Source organism: Microcebus murinus, chromosome 4, assembly GCF_040939455.1.
Source record: "Microcebus murinus isolate Inina chromosome 4, M.murinus_Inina_mat1.0, whole genome shotgun sequence".
Taxonomy (NCBI): Eukaryota; Metazoa; Chordata; class Mammalia; order Primates; family Cheirogaleidae; genus Microcebus; species Microcebus murinus.
Window position 1 is genome coordinate 17073413 of NC_134107.1, and position 21942 is coordinate 17095354.

Sequence of the window (21942 nt, forward strand, 5' to 3'; positions counted from 1 at the left end):
GGGCTTGGAACCCCAGCAGTCTGACTGCAGAGTCCGAGCCACAGGTCTTCCCTGGGCAACTGGGCAGAAATGAAGCCCCAGGCTTCTTCCCAGTTCCCAGCTGCCCTCTGGGGCTGGGAGTGACCTCAATAGCCTTATCCATCCTCCCCGCCACCGCCCCAGAAAATCCCCTGGAGGACCTGCATTGGTTAGCGCCGGAAGACGGCATTCCAGATGAGCCATTTTCTCTCCCTTTTGTCTTACGTTCTCTTGAGAAGTCCATAAAAGACTGACCTGCCCATTTTCAGATGAGAAAACATGTTCAGAGGGGTCTGGAGACCTGGCTGCTCCGAGCCCAGACTCCTGACTCACAACACTGCCTTTTTGCAAATAATGAGATCAGGGTTGGACAGCACCGGCCACGGGGTCGGCGGCTCCCAGAGGGCCTGCCCGGGTCTCGCTGCGCTCTCTGTCCCGCACCCTTCCTCCCTGTCCCAATAGTCCGGTGGAGGCCGACCCACGCGATGAGCCGGCCCCGCGAGGGCGTGCGGAGGCAGGGCGTGCGCGCCTGGCGCGGAGTGCCCGGCAGGCGGCGCTGTGTGGCTGCGGCCGGCGCAGCCTGGGACGGGGTGCGAGGGGGCGGCGAGCCGGGAGGGTAACCCCAGCCCTAGCCGGCCAGCCGCCCGGCCCGGTCCTCGGCCTCCAGAACCCCTACCCTGGGCCTGCTCTGTCCCTCCTCTGACCTCGCCCTACGCCTTTCCGGACCCCCGCCCTTTCAAACGTTACCTCCGGCCCCCCGACCCTCGCAACGCAAGGAGGGGTCTTGACGCTTGCCCCCGGCCAGCTGAGCCCTGGGACCCGGTGGGAGACGGAGGCAGGAGTTTTGGCCTCCCAGGAGAAGGGCGTCTCCCCGTGGGGAGTTTGGGGAGGGGGCTGGGCAGGGGCGGAAGCGAGCTCGAGCCGCGTTTGTCGCGGCGCTGCGGAGTGGAACAGATGGCTGGGGAGGGGAGAGGGTGCGTGGCGGGGAGGAGGAGGGTGCGGGGGCTGGAGGATGAGGAACGAGGAATTTCGACGCCCCGAGTCTCCCTGGAGAAGCCCCCCTCCCCATCTCTTCCCAGAAAGAGGGGCGGGCAAGCGCCTGCCTTCCCCAAGAGCCCTGGCCTCCCGCCCGCTGCAGCCCCCGCCGCTCCGCCCTGCGCCCCAGGGCGCGCCCCTCGCCCTGCAGGCCGCCCGCCGCAGGGTAGACTGGGGGGGTCAAGGCCACGGGGAGTGGCCCGGGTCGCGAGGGTTAATGGGCCGCGGTCCCTGGGGCCAGGAGGAGGCGGCGGGAAGCGGGCTCCTGGGCTGAGAGCGAGTTCTGGGATCGCAAATAGCTAAGGAAAAACGTGTTAATTGGAACTGTACGCAGATGGGCTGGTGCGGGGGCCGGGGGGCAGCGGGAGGGATAAGGCCGGCCGGGTTGGACCTGGGCTGAGTTCTGAGGGGTGGGGCGGAGGGCCCCGGCCGGGCAGGGGCGCACGGGTGTCCACACATCCCTGCCTTGAACCTCCGGGGAGCGCCGCGGGTCCCCAGGGATAAGAAGCTTCCCCTCTGACCCTGCGCCCCAGAAACGGGGCGTGGGGCGCTTCCAGGGTCCCCACGTCCCGGGTCCCGCAGTTCAGGGTCCCAGATCGCCACGAAGGGAGGGCGGGGCGTACCCCTCGAGCGTCCGCTTCCGTTCCGAGGGCTCACCAGTCTCCCCTTGGCTGCGGGCCCCCGCCTCCCCCGTCTGGCTTGGCGTCCTCTCTCTTTGCCTCCCCCGTCCTTCCTTCCCCGTCGCTGGCATCACCCGCCCCACGCAGAAGCCTTGTCTGTGACTGCCACCAAGTGTAACTTCTCTCCCTTTGCATTCTCCTGTCTGCCCCCCACAGACCACCCCACCTAGCAGGAGATGTTTCCTAAACTTTAGGTAGCCCACCTCTGCTTGTTAATAACATGCAGATTCCAGGGTCCCCTTGGCAGTCTGATTCAGCAGATCCGAGGGGAGGGAGGGGAAAGACAGGGAGATAAAGGAGGAGTGAGCCTGCCCTGGCTCTCCTGTCTCTGAGCAGGGTCTTCCCTTCCTCCCACTGTGCTCCCTCCTACCTTGGCTTCACCATCTTTCTTCCTCCCTCGCCCCACCGGCCTTGCCTACTCTCTTAGCTCCCTGCCCCCCTCCTCATCTGAGGAGGGCCTAGGAAGGCCAAAGGCTCTTGAGGTGGGTGGTTTGGGCCTGAGGGGGATGGCAGACCCAACCAAAGTTCCCATCTTCCAAGAAAGAGCCAGAGACACCTCTGGGGTTGGAAGAAAACCAGAGGAGGAAGGCAGAACTTGAGGAAATATTATAACCACAAACATGCAGGTCACCTTTCCACAGGCAATTGTACTTATTCCCCACAGCAGCTCCTTCTAGGCAGGCACTGTTGCCCCCAGCTTACAAAAAAGAAAGAAACCCCTCAAAAACTGATGTTCAGAGAGGTTAAGTAACTTATCCAAGGTCACACAGCGAATGAGTGGAAGAATAATTAGGTCATTCCCCCTTCTACTGCCCCCAAACCATTTCTCTAGGGGCCACTGGATAGCTGTCCCAAGCCTGCCGGCCCCCAGGGACAATGGGGATGGGGAAGGGCATGATGTACAGAGAAGAAAGGAGATAGATGCTCAGGTTTCGGAACATCTGACAGGTCTGGCTGGAAGCATTAAAAATTCATATAGAAACCTGACCCCAGCTGGACCTTAGGCTTGCCACCTGGACTATCCCTGGCCTTGTGGCTTCTCAGAGTCTGCTGGGCACATTTCCCTTCTGCTGTGTCCTGGGAGCCCCAAGTCTTTGTATTTCACAGCAGAGGCGTTCTCTCATGGATTAGGGATCTAAAGGTGGGAGCCAGCGGCTCAGAAAGCAGGAACCCTTGCCCCAATCTGGGTGTAAGAACCTTAGAGGCTTAAGGGCTTATAAACCTTGTCATCTGGCGTCCTTCTATTCCTCTCTCCAGGCGGTTAGATGCTCACTCTCAGTTCAGGACTGCAGCCTGGCTGTGCTTCGCAAGGTGGCCAGTTGGGGGCGGCCATCTGCTTTGGGGAAACCAGAGCCTGAGCCTCTATCTGCAGCTTGGAAGGGCAGTGAAAGAACCCCCATGTATGGTCCCAAAGGGGAGTCTTGGCCTTGGAGAAGAGCTCTGGAGTCTGTGATCTGAGGAAAAGGGAAGAGGTTTCCTAATTTGGGGGAGACTGAGGAATTTTAGGGAGCATTTGAAATAGGTTTGTGGGTTTCAAGTGGGTGATAACTGATGCAAACATTCTACCTGGCGTGAAGGTTTGAGATGAGGCCAAGAGTGAAAAGGCTAGAAAAGCAGTTGGTACCAGATTCTGAAGGATCTTGGATGCTTTGCTAAAGGGTTTTGATCTTTAACCTGTAGGCAATAGGGAGTCTTTATAGGTTCCTGAGCAACATAATGACATAATGCAAATTTTGATCAGTTAAATCTGGTCACCATGGACAGGCTGGGTGGGAGGGAGAGATTGAATGTAGGAAAACCAGTGAGGAGGTTATTGCTATTTTCTTTTATATTCTAGGCATGAGGTAATGAGTAGCTGGAGCGGGGAGGTGGTGGGGGGAATGGGAAGGAAGGGATGGATTGGGGCCAGGCGGGGGACTGGGTAACTGAATAGATATAGGAGATTAGGGAAAGGGAGGCGTTTAACTACAACTAGGCTGGGTGTCTGGCAGACAAAAAATGCAGAATGGGGGTACACTCACAGGATGTGGGAGGTGAATGAATTTTGTTTCTTTCAGGGGGTGGGGAAGTCTCGGACAAGTCCCTTCCCTTCTCTGGCCTCAGTTTCCCCATTGGAACATTGGTGGGGGTTGGACTGGGTGGTCTTGACTGTCCCCCCTACTCCAGGGTGTGTGGTTCAAAGCTGTAAATCTGGGTTGTTTGGAGAGCCTGGGTGCGGGTCTGTGCAGGCCAGATCTCTGGGGGTGGTCTCTATGTCCGGTCCTGGTTGAGCGGGTCTGCAGTGAGTGATGCCACTATTTGGGGTGCATCAGCCTGTTTGTGGGACCCGTGGGTGGCTGGCGTGCCTGCACGTGCTGTGTAGCTCTGCTTTGGGCGAGCGTGTGTGAGGGAGAGCTCGAGAGTGTGGGTGTGCATGTGATGGGCGTCCATGGGTCTGTCTGGGCTGGCGGTGGTAGAGGTGGGGAGGGGTGGAGAGTGGCATTGCTTTAGGCTTCTTCCTGAGGCTCACACACTCCTCCTGCTTTCACTGTTCTGAAATAGCATCTGGACCGAAGGCCCATGAATATTTCACAACGATAATTCTGTGACCTGGACAGCCTGCCTCTGATTTACCAGCATCCCTCCTCCCCCTGCCCAGGCCTGGCAGCCCCTCCCCCAATGCAGCGCTTGCTGGCTGGCCCCCCAGTCTGACTCATTAGCCTCCCCAGAGCCAGCCTGACACAGGCCCCTGGAAGACCCCAGCCTGGGAGCTCCTGGGTTCCTGATCAGCTGTTCTTACTATCCCCTCACCCAGCCCACTCCCTTATCCGGAGTTCCCCTGCCTCAGGCCTTCATTGTTAACCCCTTCCCATTTCCTTCTTCTCCTCACCATCCTCTAACTTATCCTGCCAGAATCACAGGATCTCAGCTTGCCTCCTCCTCAAGCACCAGCAGCCAGGCCCCCTTGGTCTTTCAATTCTCACCTCCCAAGCTAGATTGTTAACCCTCAATTCAAACTACCAAACTTCTCTCCAGTTGCTTCCGTTTGAGACTCACCTCTAACCCTCACCCCAAGTCTTTCTTTCCCTGGGCTCTCCTCCACACTTCAGAAAGATGAGGTTTCTACTCACACCTCAAGCTGGGGAAAGCACCCCAGCTTGGGATTCCTGTCCCTCCGATCACTCTTGGTCTCTCTTCTAGCCTGCTTGGAGTTAACTTCTGCTACTCTGACCTGGTCCATCCCTGATGGTGTCTACCTCACAGGAGCCAAGGGAGAGACACCGCATGTCTACAGGGTTGCTGTGTACGGCTGTGCAGCCTGTACACTGTTCAAGGGCACTCAGCCAAGGGAGCAAGTGTGAGCTGAAATCCAGGCTGAGTCTCTGCTTACTAAGGTGTTTGCTCTGACATTCTCACATTTACCCAAAACCATGCATGTTTGGGCTGGCTGTGACCATGGATGTCCAAGTGACTCCTCCTTGCAGGGGAAGGTGGGAACTGCTCTTCTTTCCTGAAGAAACAGGACCTGGGAGGGAGCCAATAGCTAGGATGGAGGCTTTTCCCAGGCTTTGTTTCCCAGGTGCCAGAAAACTCAGGGTTAGGCTGGGCACGGTGGCTCACACCTGTAATCCTAGCACTCTGGGAGCCCGGGGCAGGTGGATTGCTCGAGGTCAGGAGTTCGAAACCAGCCTGAGTAAGAGCGAGACCCCGTCTCTACTATAAATAGAAAGAAATTAATTGGCCAACTAATATCTATAGAAAAAAATTAGCCGGGCATGGTGGCGCATGCCTGTAGTCCCAGCTACTCGGGAGGCTGAGGCAGTAGGATTGCTTGAGCCCAGGAGTTTGAGGTTGCTGTGAGCTAGGCTGACGCCATGGCACTCACTCTAGCCTGGGCAACAAAGCGAGATTCTGTCTCAAAGAAAAGAAAAGAAAAGAAAAGAAAAGAAAAGAAAAGAAGAAAACTCAGGGTTGGCTGTAGCTGCTCCGCCTGGACAAATGAAATGAGGTGCCATCAGCACCCACCTTGGCTGTCACCCCACCTGCAATGCAGGGTGCCACCACTCTTCTGGCTTTAGTTCTTGTAATGCGGGAGAGCACACACCAGCTCCAACCAGCAGGAACCTCTTTGAGGGCATGGAATGGCTCACCCTTCCGTAACCCTCCTGCCCCTGAAGGCCTTACAGTTCTAAGACCTCTTCCCACTTTAGAGGTCCTAAGCCAACAAACCTTACAGGAGATAAAATAATAGAATTTTTTAATAAATTTTTTTTCCCAAACAACTTCTTTTGATCTTCACCACACAGGGGCCACAGTGGAGAGGAAAGTTCTCTCCAGGCACCCTAAAAAGTGTCCAGGGTAGACTTAGGAGAAAAGTATTCCTCCAGTGTCAGGAGGTCGGGGGGCTAGGAGAAGCAGCGGCCCAGGGGCAGCCTGGCCCTGACTGAGGCATCCCTCCAAAGGGTCCTGGGTGGGGCTCCCCTGGGGGAGCTTCCGAAGGCTCTGCTGGTGGAAGATGCTCTGCAGGCGAAAGCCCCTCTGGCGTCCGCTGTGGGCCCGGGGAGAGGGGTCAGCGGCTGCCTGGGGTGCCCCACCCCAGCCTTGGGATGGGGAAGACTTAATGGCCAGAGTTGGGGAGAACAGGGCTGAGCCGCCATACACGCCCCCTTGGGGCTGCCAAAAGTCAGGACAGCCCAGGAGGTAGGGGGAGGCGGCCTGGTCTCAGAGGAGGAGAGGGGCAGGGGTGGGGGAGGGAGGGAGGAAGGCAGCGAGTCGGCAGGGGGAGGGGAGCGGGGGCTGGGGCCAGAGCCGCAGTTCTGGGGTGAGAGGTGTGTTGGGGGAGTGGACACCGGCCTCTTCAGCCTCAGCACCGCAGTCAGAGGTGGTGGGGCGCCAGGAGCAAGAGGCAAAGCAGGGGGCTGGGGAGCCCGGCCGCGAGCGCGGGGCCGCGGGAGTCCGGGGGCGCCTGGCAGGCCGCGCCGGGGCACGTCTGCTCCCCACGCTGGTCCTCGCCCCCGTAGCTCCCCCAGTAGTCGTCCTCGGTGGGCGCGTCCCCGCCCTGGCGCCCCCGCGAGTCTTCGGCGGGCAGGTCTCGGTAGAGGGTGGAGGGGTCGGCGGGGGGCGCCCCGGCCTCGGCCACCCCGTACAGGTGGTTGGAGGAGCTGTTGCCGCGGGCGCGGCTGCCGGGCCGCGTGGGCGCCGCGGGCGGGCACGCCTGGAAGTCGGCCTCGCGGAGCGCGCGCAGGTCTCGGCCCTGGCGCTCGGGCGGGGTGGCGCAGGTCACGTCGGAGCTGGACACGCGCGCGCGCTGGAACCAGGCCCAGAGCGGCCGCGCGCGGCAGTCGCACGCCCAGGGGTTGGCGTTGAGCCGCAGGAACTCGAGCGCCGGCAGGTCGGCCAGCGCCTCGCCCGGCAGCGAGGCCAGGCTGTTGTTGAACAGGTAGAGGATGGTGAGGCGGCTGAGGCCGCGGAAGGCCGCGCGGTGCACGCCCTGCAGCCGGTTCCCGTGCAGCAGCAGCCGGTCCAAGCTGCCCAGGCCGCGGAACACGTGCTCCGTGAGCAGCCGCAGGCGGTTCCCGTGGAGGAAGAGGTGGCTCAGGTTGGCCAGGTCCACGAACAGGTCATCCTGGGGGGCGGCGAAAGGAGGGAGAGAAGAAGAGAGTGGTTCTGAGGCAGGGGGAGGACTCCTCTCCTGGGCATGGGTGCGGGGAAGGAAGGGGGGCAACAGGGCAGAATAGAAAGCGTTTGACCTTTAGGTCATAGAGTCCTGGATTCTAATCCAGCCCTCGAAAACCTAGTATTTGCTGTGGAAAAAGCGGTATGGTTGAGGTCAGTGGTTCTTAAACTTCAGGCGTGTATCAGAATCCCTGCAGATCCCTGAGAATGGCCCCAGAGTTTCTGATTCAGCAGGTCTGGGGTGGAGCCCGACAATCTGCGTGCCTGTGCCTGTTCCCAGGTGCTGCTGAGCAGCTGCTGGAGGACCACACCTTCAGAAGGGGAACCTCCGGGTGGTTAAGCGTGCAGAATGGGGAGGCAGCCTTTCTGATTTTAAATCCTGGATCTTTCATTAACTGACTGTACCACCTTGGGCAAGTCACTCAGGATCTCTGTGACTCTGTTTCCTCATCTGTAAATTGTGGAGATTAAATGAGGCAACCTGTGTTAAGGTGCTTAGAACGAGGCTTCCATGTGGTAGGCATTCTGTGAGTTAGCCATTAGTAACTAGCCATGCCAGTAATCTCTCTGTGCCCGTTTCCTCATCTACAAAATGGAGACGGGCATACCTACTTCACGGGTTTGTTGTGATGAGTCAAGAAGACAGTTCACATAAAGACCATGTGATCGAAGTGCTGGCCAAGTGCCTGCCAAATGGGGATTTGGTCCAATGATGAAGCCCACAGGCTCAGGAGTTAGAGCCCTGGTTCAAAATCCAGCTTGTCTTTTCCCTAGCTGTGTTATTTTGGGCAAGTTATTTAGCCTCATTGAGTCTCGGTTTCCTCTGTATATATAATGGAAAAAAAAAACCCTCAAGCAGGCTAAATGAGGGGTAGATGATATAATGCTGTTTAAGGGTACAGTACCTGGCAGGTGCATAGTCAATAAATGGTGGTTAGGGGCTCAGTTAGAATTAGGTCCCATCCTTTTCCCTCTGAAAGAGGAGCTCCCTGGGCCCCAAAAGTTCTGCTACTCCAAGTCTGAGTATTGAGGGGACCAGGCAGGAGCTCCACCCCCCAGGGACAGCTGGGGAGGAGGAAGCTGAGTTGCTGCAGCCTGACACTTTGCATTACTATCCCCTACTTGCCTGGGGCGGGGGTGGGGTTGTGTGTGGGGGGTGTGGTGGGGGAGAGTCACTGAATCAGGCCATGTTAATGCTGAAAAGACCTTGGAGCTATGGGTTCAAAATTAACAGAGGTGGGTATCACCCACAGTGGCAGAGGGGACCGCTGGACTCTGCATTTTACCCAGTTTCCCAGGGAATTATGGGAGCTAGAGCTTCGGCACCCACCAGCCCAGCCCACCTTTCGCAAAGGAGAGCACCAAGGCACAGAGAGATGACAGGCTTGCCAGAGAGGGGACCAGACCCCTGACCTCACTGCCTTGAGGTCCTCACCTCTTGTTCCCACAGTGAGGGCATCGCTGTGGTCAGTAGGCCCCCGGAGGTCTGGCTCAGGGACGCGAGCATCCTCTGTGCTCAGGCCAGCCCAGGCCGGGGTCCTGCTTCCTGACCGTGGCTCTGCCTCCCTTCTCTGCCTAGGGAGATGATCCCCTCCCTGTGCCACCCAGGAGCCTGGTCAGAGGCCTCAGTTGGGAGGAGGGCGTTGACTCCCAACCCACACCCACAGCCTCCACCTTCCTGTGCTCCTGCCTGTTCTCGCCCCCTCCCATCTGGCTTCCGCCCTCTCCGCTACAGGAACTGAGCCTGCCAAGAGCCCTCCTCTTGGCCACATTGAGATCCGAAGAACCGTCCCCCTCAACCTTCTCGGCTGCCTCTGACACCAGCATTCTCTACCCTCTGCTGCCACCACCCCAAATCCCCACTCAGGTCTCCACTGGCTCCCTGCAAACCCCCCTCCCCAATGGCCTGGTGCCCTTGTTCTTCTCTTCCCAGCACACCTGGGGAGTGGGCTCTGAATCCCTTCCACTCAAACAGCTAATTAGAGCTCCTCTTTTTCATGGAGGGCCAGTGAGAGTAGGGCACAACCAGAGATGTATGGTCAGAGGATCAGTATGGGGGTGGAAGAGGGAGCAGGGGTAATTGGCATTTTTGGGACTTCAGGAGGTCAGAAGGCAAGATGGAAGCTTCAGGGACTCCAGGGAATTCAGGTGCCTTTGACCCAAAGCCCCAACTTTTGGGCTACAGAATTTCTTGGTTCTTTCTAGCCTCCTCTCCTTCCTATTGTTTCTCTGCTAAAGTCCTGCCCGTCCCCTCTCTGAGCCTCAGCCTTGGGGTCCGTTTCCCCCTCCCCCTATCCAAGCTGTTGCCAAATCCCATTGCCACTTCCTCGACTATAGCTCTCAAATCCGGTCCTTCCTCTCTCCATGGTTAAAACTGTTCTCTGTGCATTAATAAGCTCTTGACTTTCACAGCCCTAGCCCTCCCCCACCACCCTCCCTATCGCCCCCTCCCTCCGGGCGGCTGAGAGCGTCTGCTAAAGTCATCCTCTTCCATTTCAAAAACCACATTTCCCTCGCCTCCCCCCTGGCCAGTTCACAGCTCTCTGCATCCATTTGGAATCTTAACGCAGCATCCCTGCCCCCTTTTCTGACAGCATCCTGTTCTTAACCTTGCCTTCCTCCAACCTCCCGGCTCCAGGCTTTGGCACTAATCAAATCAGCTGCTGGGCTGTGTGACCTTGGACAGCTCCAGGCACGTCTCTGGGCCTCAGTTTTTTCATCTGTGGAACAAAGGACAGGGGATCTTTAAGATACCCGTCCTCATCTGATATTTATGAGTCGGCAGCGAGGCCTGGGATGTACCTCATTCATTCAACAAAGCTGTACTGAGTGTCTGCTCGGTGCCAGGCACCCCCGCTCAGCACTCATCAGTCGGCGATGGGTATCGCCGTCATCATCCACGTCACCACCCACGTCAGCACGGGCCAGCAGGTAACTTACTGAGCGCTTACCGTGTGCCAGGCTCTGTGCTCCCCAGATCCTACATTCTTACTTAATCATCCCAACCCTGTAAGGTGGATACTATTATTATCTCCATTTCAGAGATTAGGGGAAGGAGGCTCAGAGAAGTGAAGTGACTTGCCTAGCGTCCACCAGCTAGTGTGTAGTGAAATGTGGCCGTGAACTCCAAAGACAGGGCTCTGAACAGCTGCACTCTGAAGTCAGGCAGACCTGGGCCAGTTCTAGGCTGTGTCTCTTATTAGCTCAGTGACCTTGGACTGGTGCCTTAACATGGCTGAGCCTCAGCATCCTCACTCTTAAGACGTTAACTGATAGGTGCCATTCATTGGATACTTACTCTGGACCAGACATGGGGCTGAGCCCTTTCAAGTAGTATCTCCTCTAATCCTCACAACTCCACCTAGCCTCCACCCCAGGTACAGGTTATTATCTCCATTTCACAGATGGGTCCATTGAGGCTCACAGTACTTAAGTAACTTGCCCAGAGCCCTAGAGCAAACTGGAGGCGGAGCTGGGATTCAAACTCAGATCTGATCTGCCTGAGTGCAGGGACTGCCTCTAAACCACACGGACCACTGCAGTGATTCAAAGAGAAAATGGGTGTCTTTATCACCTGGCTACACTTGAGTGGGAGATATGCTCCAGGAGAGTAGGGACACTGCTTTTGTTCACCCTGAATCCCTGGCACCTAGAACACTGCCTGGCATGTGGTAGTGAATATGTGCTGATGAATGAACTCACCTGGCACAGTGCCTGCATACAGCAGACAGTCCAGGAGAACCTTCACCCCACCCCATTTCCATTCTACCTTCCACATCCTGAAAAGCTATGGTCCCCTTTTGGAGCTTCCTCCAAAGCTCCCTTTGCAGGGCAGGACTGGCTTCGTCTTGGGTCACACCTGCATCCTGTGGATCTCACTCCAGCCCACGTGTTCCCTCACCTGCCTGTGGCATCTCCCAGCCTAGTTCCACCAGGCAGTTCACAGGCAGAGGCTGTCTCTTTCCTCCTCCTCTAGAAAGGGCCAGGTGTGAAGATGCTTTCTTCCCATGATGCCCAGTACCATTCATGCCAGGGGTGTGCAGGACAAACACTTCCCGTTTCAGAAGACCCCAGTGTCCACCTGAGGTCCCCTCTACCCAGGCCTTTGCTGACCCCAGGCTCCGATTGCTATTCTTGGCCCAAGTATTGATGGAGGATTGGGTCATAATAACATAATTTATTCAGCACAGAACTGTGTGCTTTATATACACTAACTCATTTATTATTTACACACATTCCTTGTGGAAGGTATTCTTTTCATTATTCCCAGTTTACAGATGATGAAACTGAGGTTCAGAGAGGGGACGCAACTTGCCTAAAGTTAAATAAGTCAGAAAATAGCAGAGCTGGGGTTCAAACTCAGGTCCTCTGACTCCGGATTCCTCCTGAACAACTAATATATATTGATAAGGAGGTGAGGATCCTAGCAGTAGTAGTTTAGTACCAATAGTCTTTGTAGTATTAATAATAATAATTATAGTGCATGCCCATATCTTGAGGCTGCGGCCTTGTGCTAAATGCCTTACATTTTAATCCCTACAGAACTTCTTAAATAAGCATTAACATTAAGTACTCTGTCATAACTGCCATTTTATAGATGAGGAAATAGAGGTTTTTTTTTTTTAGAGACAGGGTCTTGCTCTGTTGCCCAGGCTTGTGTGTAGCGGTGCAATCATAGGGAAATGGAGATTGAAAAAGGTTAAGTAATTTGTCTAAAGTCATTTAAGAGCCAGGATTGGAACTTAGATCTGGTTGACTCCAAAGCATGTGCTTTCAAAAATGGGCCCACTCAGCTGTGCCTCAGACCTACTCCTGAAATACAGTCAGACCAAGCAGGCTTAAGCACCAGCTCTTCTTGGCTGTCTGGCCTCAGAACTTCCTTTCCATGTCCTTACTAGCCCTAACTGTCCCTACTGCCAGGCTGTTGTGAGTCTCAACGTGGCAGTGAGAAGACGTAAGTCCCTAGGCACACAGACAGTGGTTTAAGTAAGAGATTTATGTTTAGAGGCCATCATATCCCTACAAAGTCTTGGGGTCCCCCAGCCTCAGTTTCCCCATTGTTAACAAGGAGGTGAAAAATAACCTCCTAACAGGGCTATAGAAATGAGATGAGGTGGCTGAGTACATTTCATAAACCATGAGGTGCTAGGCAAATTTAGGAAGAAAGGAGAATATGTTCTGGGACCCACCCGTGACCTCTGTATAATCCTTGAAGTGGACCCAGATGTCCAGGATGGGGTCCAAGTTGGGCCCCTCCACCAAGCTGAGTGTTAAATAAGGCTCATTTCTTTTTTTAAAACAGTACTTTAACAAGCATTTATATAGTGCTTAGCGTGTGCCAAGCACTATTCTAAGTGCTTTACAAATTATTCATGCATTTAATGCTTACAAAATCCCTAGGAGATAGGTGTTCTTGCTACCCCTATCTTCGGATGGGCAGACTGAGGCCCGAGGAGGTTAAAAAATGCCACACACTTGTAAATTGCAGAGTTGATAGCTGTAAAGAGCTTAGCCCAGTGCCCGACACTGCCCATTAAGTGATAGTGGCTGCTATTATTACAATTACCATTTATGCAATAATGATATTAACATGGGACATATTTTTCTAATATACAAGCCATTTTACTTCTTTCCCTGTCCATTAGAATGCTATCTCTGTGAAGGCGGAGAGTTTGGTCTGTTTTGTTCACTATGGCTACTGTATTCTTAGCATCTAGCACAAGGTGGATGCTCAATAAATGTTTGTCAATTGTTACTGCTATTGTAATTATCTTTAATATCATCCACATTGACCTGCTTTCCAGCCAGCAGACTGGTAACTAGTAGGCACCAGCACTGGCTGGGGAGCAGGAAGCAGCTTCCAGGTTTAAGTAGGGAGAGGGGAGAATTTGGATATCCTTGGCCCCCACCAGCCAGAGGCTGTGTAGCCAGGGGAAGATTTTTCTCTCAGGGTGGTTTGGAGGGTGTGTTATTGCTTCCTGGGGAAAGGGAATAGGAGGAATTGACTTGTCAAATAGTCAGCATAACAACAACAATAAACAATAATTAGATCAATAATAATAACAATAAATAACAATTACTGTTATTCTTTCCATTTTCAGAGCATCCATTTTCCCCCTGCATCACAGATTTACCCTTTTCTTCCCCCCCTTCTTCCCTTGCATTAAGATGACAGCTTTGGGGAATGGGAGTCTAGGAAGGGTGTGGGTTTCCCTTCCCCATTACCCAGTGAGTTGGAGAGAAGCAGAACCTTCTATGGGCACCAGTGGTGTGGGCAGACCTGGGGGTGGATGAGAAAAGCAGCCACAGAGGCCTTTGGGCACGAGAGCCTGGGGAAGGCAGAGTCCCCCGAAGGCAAACACGGGAAAGGAGATCACGGAAAGAGCCACACACCCAGACGGACATGGGGGTGTGCGCGGAGTGGGTGTGTGAAGGGAGACAGACAGAAGAGGCAGAAGACAGATGGGGGAGGCAAGTTAGTGAGAGAGGCAGGGAGGGGCAGAAAGGGACAGGCAGAGGCAGACAGAGGCAGACAGAGGAAGGCTGGGGAGTTGGTGAGACAGAGCAAGAGAGAGGCAGAGGGGCAGACAGACAGACAGAGGAAGACGGACAACAGAGACAAAGTAAAGAAAAGCCCCTGGGAAAAGTGATAGGGACAGAAACTTAGGAAGGAGACAGAGAAATAGAGAGACTGAGGTAGTGGGCAGGAAGGATGGCCTGGGGGAGAGGAGGGACGCACAGGGGACGGGGAGCAGAGAGGCCTGGCAGAAGGGCGGGGCAGGCTCACCTGCAGGTGGAGCAGGCTGTTCTCCTGGAGGTAGAGGTACTGCAGGCTGACCAGGCCTCGGAAGATGTTGCCCGGCAGGCTGCTCAGCTGGCAGCGGTACAGATGCAGCGACTGCAGCCGCTCCAGGCCCTGGAAGGTGTCGGGCTCCAGGGAGCGCAGGTGCCGGTTGTCACCGAGGTCCAGCTCCTCCAGAGCTTGCAGGTGGCGGAAGGTGCCCGGGTAGATGGTGGAGAGGTTGTTGGAGAAGAGCCACAGGGTGAGCAGGTTGGGCCCGAAGGTGCCCGGCCGCAGCGTGCGGATGAGGTTGTTCTGCAGGAAGAGTCGCTGCGTGCTGGGTGGCAGGGACAGCGGCACGGAGGAGAAGTTGTTGGCCTGGCAGCTCACGGTGGGCGGGGACGAGTAGCAGGTACAGAGCATGGGGCAGCTGGCAGCTGCTGGGGGCAGCACCAGGAGCATGAGCAGGAGGCAGGCCGAGGCGGGAGCTGTGGGGAGGGGAAGCGAACCCTCATGGGGGCGCTGTCAGGGCAGAATGCCAGCCAGGGGCCTGCCCACTCGCCCGCTAAGCCCCGGAGCCCTGGCGCTCGCTCGTGTGTCCGGGGGCTCTGGGTGCAGCCCTGCAGTCCCAAGTGGCCTGGCCACTTCCATCCACTCTCTGAGCCTCCCGGTATATTAAAAACATAATACCAAGAGGACATCGTAGAAAGCGCTGTGATACGTTTAAAGTCGTTTGATGAATGATCGTCTTTTCGTGCCTGTTTTCACTATGGCACGTTTGACCTTGTTTGGAGATTAATGTCAAAAGACTAACGTCAGGGTTTCTCTGCCTGGTGCTGACAGTTGGGCCGAGAGCTCCGTGCTGTGGGGGCAGCCCTATCTAGGGCGTTTAGCAGCATCTCTGTCTCCTGCCTGCTAGCTGCCAGCAGCACCCTGCCCCCGGCTGTGACAACCAAAATGTCTCCAGACGTTGCCAAATGAACCCTGGGGAGCAAAGTCACCCCATCTGAGAATGACTGGAACTAACTTGAGACCCTTTGTGAGTTTAAGGCCTACTGTCCGCCCTGGGGTCCGGCCCTGCCAAGCCCACTCGTGACCAATGCCCGCCCTCCCTCTCTCACCTTCCTGCAGTTTTCACTTTTGCAAAGCTGGAGCCTCTCCATGCTGGGAGGGGCCGTAGGCACCAGGGCTCGGTGGGTCTTTAAGTGCAGCCACCAGACACAGGCAACAGAATTGGCTAGTCCTGGAAAGAATGCAGCTTCCTCGCTCCAGCATCAGAATTCCAGGGGGACAGCCTGGAACCTGCATTTTACACCCCAGGCTCTCCTCGTTCAAAGTCACATAAAAAAACTGTTTTTCAAAGTGACTTTTGAAGGCTGGACGTGGTCCACCCTTAGGAATCAGATGGAGAAGCAGGCCCAGGGGCCCAAGGGCCTGGGGGCCGGAGAGTCAAGTGCCGGCACCTGTACTCCTGTGCTGTAGCAAGGGGTGCAGGGCCCCTCGTCATCCCTGTCCCCCTGTCTTCCTGCCCTCATTGTAGCCGATAAAGTTCTGGGCTGGAACGAGCTTGACCTCTGCACTTTATCATGATTTCCAAGTAAGCCCTGGGATTCTCTTCTGGCAGCTTTGCCAGGGGAGAAGGGGAGCCCGCAGCCCCAAAGCCAGGCGGCCACTGCCTGGGCACACAGCGACTGGACCCCCACTGCTTTGAGCGACCTACGAGGCCTTTGAAGGCAGAGGAGGAGAAAACCTGGTTCCTGGACCCGGAGAGCCTGGGCTTCCCTGTGGCTCAGAGACCCCTGGAGAGACCGAGGGGTCAGAGATTTTGAGTGTGGGGTCCCCAAGGCTGCGAGTCGCACATGCTTAGGTGGCTGTTTTGTGTGTAGTGTCTCGTGCTCCTGAAGTTGCCGTGTGTGTGAATGTGGGTCTGTGTGTGCGACTGGGGGTAACGGCGTGAGCCAGGTGCTGGCCACATGAAGCACTGCCAGGCCAGGTGCACGCACACGGCACCGCAGGCCCCGGGCGTGGGGTTGGCATCACAGGCTCTCCCATGTGCTGCCTCCAGAGAGGGGGACACACAGGTACAGGGTGGGGGACCCCACGCCCCGCCCCACCGCCAGTGTCCCCGCCCCCCCCCACGCTGCGCCAGTGCGGTGCCTGCAAGCGTGTGCTGGCCGTCCTCCGCGTGTGTGTGAGTGCCGGGCCCCGTGCGTGTGTAGGCTGGGTGTGATGTAATACTCGGTGACACAGCGGCTGCTGTTCCATTCGTTCACACCACCTCCGCGTTTCTCGGCCCTTCTCACCCCTCCCCCGTGCAGCGTTTCACGATTACTTTCTCCTCCTGAGTTTTTCAGAGCCACGTGGGGTGGAGGAGCATGTCTCTCACCCCTCATCTGAACCCGGAAGAGGTGGGGTGCGGGAGCACAGTGGGGGGCCCTGGGTGGGTTTCATGAGGGCTGAGGTTTGGGGCTTAGAACTGGAGACTTCAGAGCTGGAAAGGTCCACTGGGTGCATCTTATTCTACTGAGGTGGCAACTGGGGCTCAGAGAGGGCAAGCAACTTGCCCAAGGTTACACAGCAGAGTGGTGGCAGGGCAAGGACCAGGGAAGAATCTCCTGATGTCCAGCCAGGGCACTTCCCTTCCTGTCAGAGTCACCCTCTGAGCCCCACCTCCCCAAGGACTTGACACCAAAAGAAGCCAAATCCTCCTCTGATCCCTTAATCCCACCGTTATCCACAAGCTCGCAGGAGTGTGGGCTCTGATGGCCGCCAGCCCTCTGGAGGATTACGGAGCTCTTCCTCCAGCCTCCAGGACGGCTGCCGCCCCAGGAGAGACGGAGGGGAGGATGCACAATCCCAGAGAGCCCCAGAGTCAGGGGCCACTCCACCCCCAAGCTCAGCGGGGGCTGGCAAAGGCCCTACTCACCCTTCTTACCCACCTGCCCACATCTGACCACTCTTCCCTCTTTCCCGACACCCCTCCCTCGTGTCCCCATCTCTCCCCACCCCCCACCCCCCAGCCATGGCACACCCACCCCAGCGCAGGATGGTGCTCCCAGCAGGCCCCCGTCGTGAGGAGGGACCCTGAGCTGGGGGCCCCTGCGTGACAGCTGCTGCGTAACAGTGACTCTGTTGCCATTTCTGGCCCTCGCCACCACGCCGTGCAAAGCAGCTGTAACCCAAGGAGCCTCATCCATAATTCAGGCTGCAGCTCTCACTGGAGGCGAGGAGGAGGGGAAAGTGAGGGGCTCTGGGTTTCTCTGCCCCCAGGCCCACTGGGGCTGGCGTGAGCAGGGAGCACTCCGTGAGCAGGGAGCACTCCGGGACAGAGGCCGCAGGCCTGGCGCTGCGCCTTTCCCTCCCTCCCCTGCCTTCTTCCTTGCCCTGGCCAGCACTGTGCCCTTTTCCTTCTCAGGAGTCCTCTCCCCACCCCCTGCTTCTCACCCTCTTTACCACCCCTTCCCCCAGGCCTGTCTCTCCTCTCCCTCCCCAGGACCACAGCTCTACTCCTGGTCCTCGTTTTGTGAATCCCTCCTGGGGGGGGGGTGGGCAAGATGCACAGAGTGGCAGAGCTGGAACTGGGGATACAGCAGCCACCTGGGAGCATTTCACCTCATTTCACAGGTAGCACCACTGAGGGCTGAGCCAGCAGCCCAGGCCTCCTGACTCTGGTCTTGAGTCTGCTGCCCTCAGTGTCTTTCTGGGAAGCCTTCCTTTCATCCCTCCACGGTTATGGGCAGAGGGGAGCCCTCTGTAGCAGCTTCCCCCACCCTCTCTGCTCACCCCTCCTCTGAAGTCAGCAGGAGACGGCTAGAGTTATAGGGGAGTGTAGAGAAGGGCATGGAGGAAGCCATCTGTTACTAAGCACCTACTGAGTGCCAGGCACTGCATTTGTACATGTTAACTTCTTTAACCATAGAATACAACATAGCATACCGCCTGGGAAATCAATACTATGGCTCCCCGTTTGCAGGTGAAGGGAGGCCCAGAAACATGAAATAAGTTGCCTCAGGACAGGCAGCTAGTTCAAGGTGGAACCCAGGTTGGAAAGGAGGGGTGGTGAGCCCATGTCAGAAGGGACGCTCTGACCTTTCTTTGGGAGGCCTGCACAGCATGCACGGAACAACCCTGAATGTGAAAGACGCTGCCCTTGAGGTAAAGGGAGGACAGAAATTGCACCCACGTGCCTACGGCTGGGCCAGCCACAGTGCTGGGTCTGCTTGGTTGTTCAGGGTCAAGGTAAGGAAGGAACTTGGGCTCTCCCTGCGACTTTCATCTCCTGGCTTCAAGTTGTGGTTGCTCCGGAGTAGTGGCTGGATTTGGGGGTCAAGAGGAGATGACCAGCATCCAGAAGATATGACCAGAACTGACAGGGGAGGGAGCAGACAGAGGCCAGATCAGGGTGTTGATCTGGGAGGCTGACCTGCCCAGAGCCAAAAGTCTCTATTCACCAGGGGCCATTGTCAAGGACTCCAGGCTGTCAAACCTTGGAGTGTCAAAGCTTGGAAACAAAGTTCTCACCCCAGTAGCCACTCTTTAGGCCAGAGGCCCCTGTGGAAGAAGGGACTTAAGGAGGAGGCAACTGGACTCCAGGGTAGACAGCAGGAACCAGGGTCCCAACCCACAGGGCAGAGTTGCTGGTGCAGAGTGTTCGAAGGAAAGCGTGCTCCCTGGAAAAGGAGCTGAGGCCTCTGGCTCTGGAAGGATGGGTGGGCGCAGGGTCCGAGATGAGAAGCAACAGCTCCACACCCAGCAGCAGGCTTCAGGGAAGGGCTGGGGCCTGCGGGCAGATGCTGAGGGGGCAGGGGCTGAGGAGGTGGGACCTGAGGAGTGGGATGGAGGTGGTGGTGATGCCAGTGACGCAGGGGCCTGGGGAGGCACTGACGCGGGTGACGGGGGTTTAGAGCTGCTGCAAACAGCTTCTCACTCTGCCAGAATGTAACACCCCAAAATAAGCAGCCACCATGGTGGTGGTGGTGGTGGTGGCGGCGGCGGCAGGATCCAAGGGGCTGGAGATATAAATGGCAGCACAGAGCCAGCCAGGTTGCCCACCCTCGGAGGCTGCCACCCCACTCGAAAGTCCTCACTCTCCCTCGAAGCCACTCTCAAGGTCCTAAGCTCAGAGCCCCCGTCTGGCCCACCAGCCGCACCCGAGTGAAGGGCTATGACAGGCAGGCTCTCTGGGAATGGAGGGCTTCCCACGTGGAGTGGTTACCAGAAGCCTCTTTGTCTCATCCCTGGGCAGCACCCCCAGGCCCTCTCTCCCAGCCTTTCTCTTCCTCCCTCCTCTGCAGCCCCTTCCCCAACCCGTCCACCCCAGCCCCTCCCGCCAGTGGCCCCCCTTCCTCAACCTCGGTGCCCATCCTTGGCCCTCCTCCCCTGTGGCTGACACTCCACCTCCATCCACCATTGCCATCCTTCTCTGGTTTCTCATCTTCCCAGTCCCCTTTTTTATCCCAGTGCCCAGGGTCCCAGTCCTCCATTCTCTGGGTCCCGGTCCCTAGGCTTCTCTCCACCCCTTCCCTGCTCTGGACGCCTCTCCCCTTCCTTGGTCTTCACCTAGGTCCCACTTCCCTGCTCACTCTTCTTCCACCTAACCTTTATTCCTCCTCCTCCCAGTCTTCCTCCTTCTCCTCCCCCTCCTTCTCCCATCTCCCCTCTCCTCTCTGCTGCCCTAACCACTTTCTCCATCTTTTACTCCCCTTCCTATCCCCCTCCCTCCGACCCCTTCCCCACCCCACCCCCAGTCTCTGGCCCACACCCTTGCCTGTCACTCAGTCCGTGGAACTATCCTCTTTCTAGCGCCCTCCATCTGCCTTACCAACGAGGGCCGTTTGGATTTCCCTCTGCGCCCCCTACCCTCCCAGACAGCCCCCTACCCACACCCCCTGTCCTCCCAGGTGGCTTGAAAGTGCTGAGGCACCGGGCACGAGGAGTTGCTGAGTCGGCGCTTCCCCAGCCGGCCCGAGTCCTCAGCGTCCCCTGGAGCAGGTGGAGCCGGGGCAGCGGAACCTGAGCCTCCCTCCCCGTTCCCGGCCGGGTCCGCCCGCCCCTGCGTCCCCCCTCGGTCACGAGCTCCCCGCACACCCCGGCAGGCTCCAAGCCAGGTGTCCTCCTCCTGAGAGCAGCCCTGGGGGCCGGGGCGCGGCCCCAGCGCTGAGCTTTTTCCCCACCTCCAAACTACCCCACCCCCTCAGCTGCCCCACCCTCAAGCCCTGGGAGAAGGGGCGCCCAGCTCCCCTCCCCAGGATGCCCTCGGCTCTCCCGCCGGCCCCGGGTCCTTACCTTGCAGCAGGCGCCTGAGCCCGGGCAGCATCTTGTCTCGACGCTCGGGGGAGGGGGCGGCGGGGGGAGGGCGCTCCCACTCGCTCCCTGAGCCCGCCGGACGCACGGCGGGGCCCCCGCGGGGCTCCGGGAGGGCCCGGGAGTCCCCGGGCTTCGCGGCCGGGCAGCGGCGCTCTACCCTGCGCCCCCCGGGCTGCGGACTCCGGGAGGAGCCATGGGCCCCGACGGGACGGGGCGGGGCGCGACGGGGCGGGGAGGGCTGGGGCTGGCAGTCAACACCCAGTGCCCGCGCCCCCCAGCAGCGCGGTCCGCGCGGGAGTCCGGCAGTCCGGCAGTCCGTGCGCCCGGGCTGCTCGCCGAGGGAGTGTGGGGACAGCGAGGAAGCTCTTTCTAACCACCCCCACCCCTTCCCGCACCCGCTGGCTCCTCCCTCGCTTGCTGGCTTGCCGACTTAACCATTTCCTGGCCACTAGGAGGCGGGAGCGGCTCTCTAGCCCCCTCCATCCCCGCCCCCTCCCCTCCTTGGGGGACGCGGAGGACGCAGTCGATCGCCTGCGCGGCGCCACTCTTCTAGAGAAATCCCCTCGTGAGGGAGTGCCGTAGTGTGTAAGGGAACCCTGTGGACTTTTCCTGTTCCCTCCTCCCAACTTTCCTGGAGCAGATGAGCTTCTGGGTCACTGCCCCGACTACCATCTCCAAGCCGCGTCCCCTGCGCCAATGTCCGGGCCTCCAGCGTTTCTCTCCCTTGGGGGAGCTCCAAGATTCCATTTTCCCTTCCATTTCTAGACCCCAATCCCGGTGTGTGCGACTATAAGAATAGTATATGTGCAAGAGTTTGTGTGCAAGATCAAGTACAAACGAGCGTGCACGCGCGCGCAAGCATGCTCGTGCAGGTGTGACTCGGGGCGCTTGCACGCAACCTTTCACTCGGGGCCAGGGAAGCGGGGGCGCGTGAGTGTGCGGCAGCGGGCGTGTCTGCGCTGGCGGGAAAGAGAAGCAGTGCGAGGTTTTGCCCCCGCGATCTTGGGGGTGCGTGGCGAGGGTGTACGTCCGGGGGTGTGTGTGCCCCTTAATGTATTTTTGAGCGGGTGCAAGTTTGGGCGCGCGCGAGTGTGTGCGTTTTTATGTGTATGTATCCGGGAGGGGGTAGCTCATCCTCTGCGGGGGATGGGGGGTGCAGGACAGGATCTAAAGGTGAGGAGGAGACTGTTGTCTTCACGCGGACTTCCTCCAACCCCTTTTGAAGAGGGATGGATTCTGGTCTCCCTGGGGCCCCTCACGGCCTGGTTCCTAAGCGCCTTCTCACAGGGACCGTGATGCCGTTTCACTCTGGTCTCGACTTGGCCCTCGAGGAAGCCGGGCATTCGGTCGGAGCCGCCGGGGGGGGGGGGGGGGGGGGGGGGGGGGGATAGGCGCTGGGCCCTGGGGCAGCCGCTCCGGGGACGGTCGCCACGCGGCGCGGGCGGGGCCGGGGCTGCTGGAGCCGGG

The 21942-nt window shown here is 57.9% G+C and overlaps 1 protein-coding gene across 1 annotated transcript; it reads right to left on the reverse strand.

The window, feature by feature from the left end:
• Positions 1-5953: 5953 nt before the first annotated feature.
• RTN4RL2 (reticulon 4 receptor like 2) lies at positions 5954-20822 on the reverse strand. Its single transcript, XM_012749973.3, has 3 exons — positions 20455-20822; positions 14176-14657; positions 5954-7338 (listed from the first exon to the last, which is right to left on the reverse strand). The coding sequence occupies exons 1-3, from the start codon at positions 20483-20485 to the stop codon at positions 6589-6591; spliced, it is 1263 nt and encodes a 420-aa protein (XP_012605427.2). The 5' UTR covers positions 20486-20822; the 3' UTR covers positions 5954-6588.
• Between the last annotated feature and the right edge of the window lie 1120 nt (positions 20823-21942).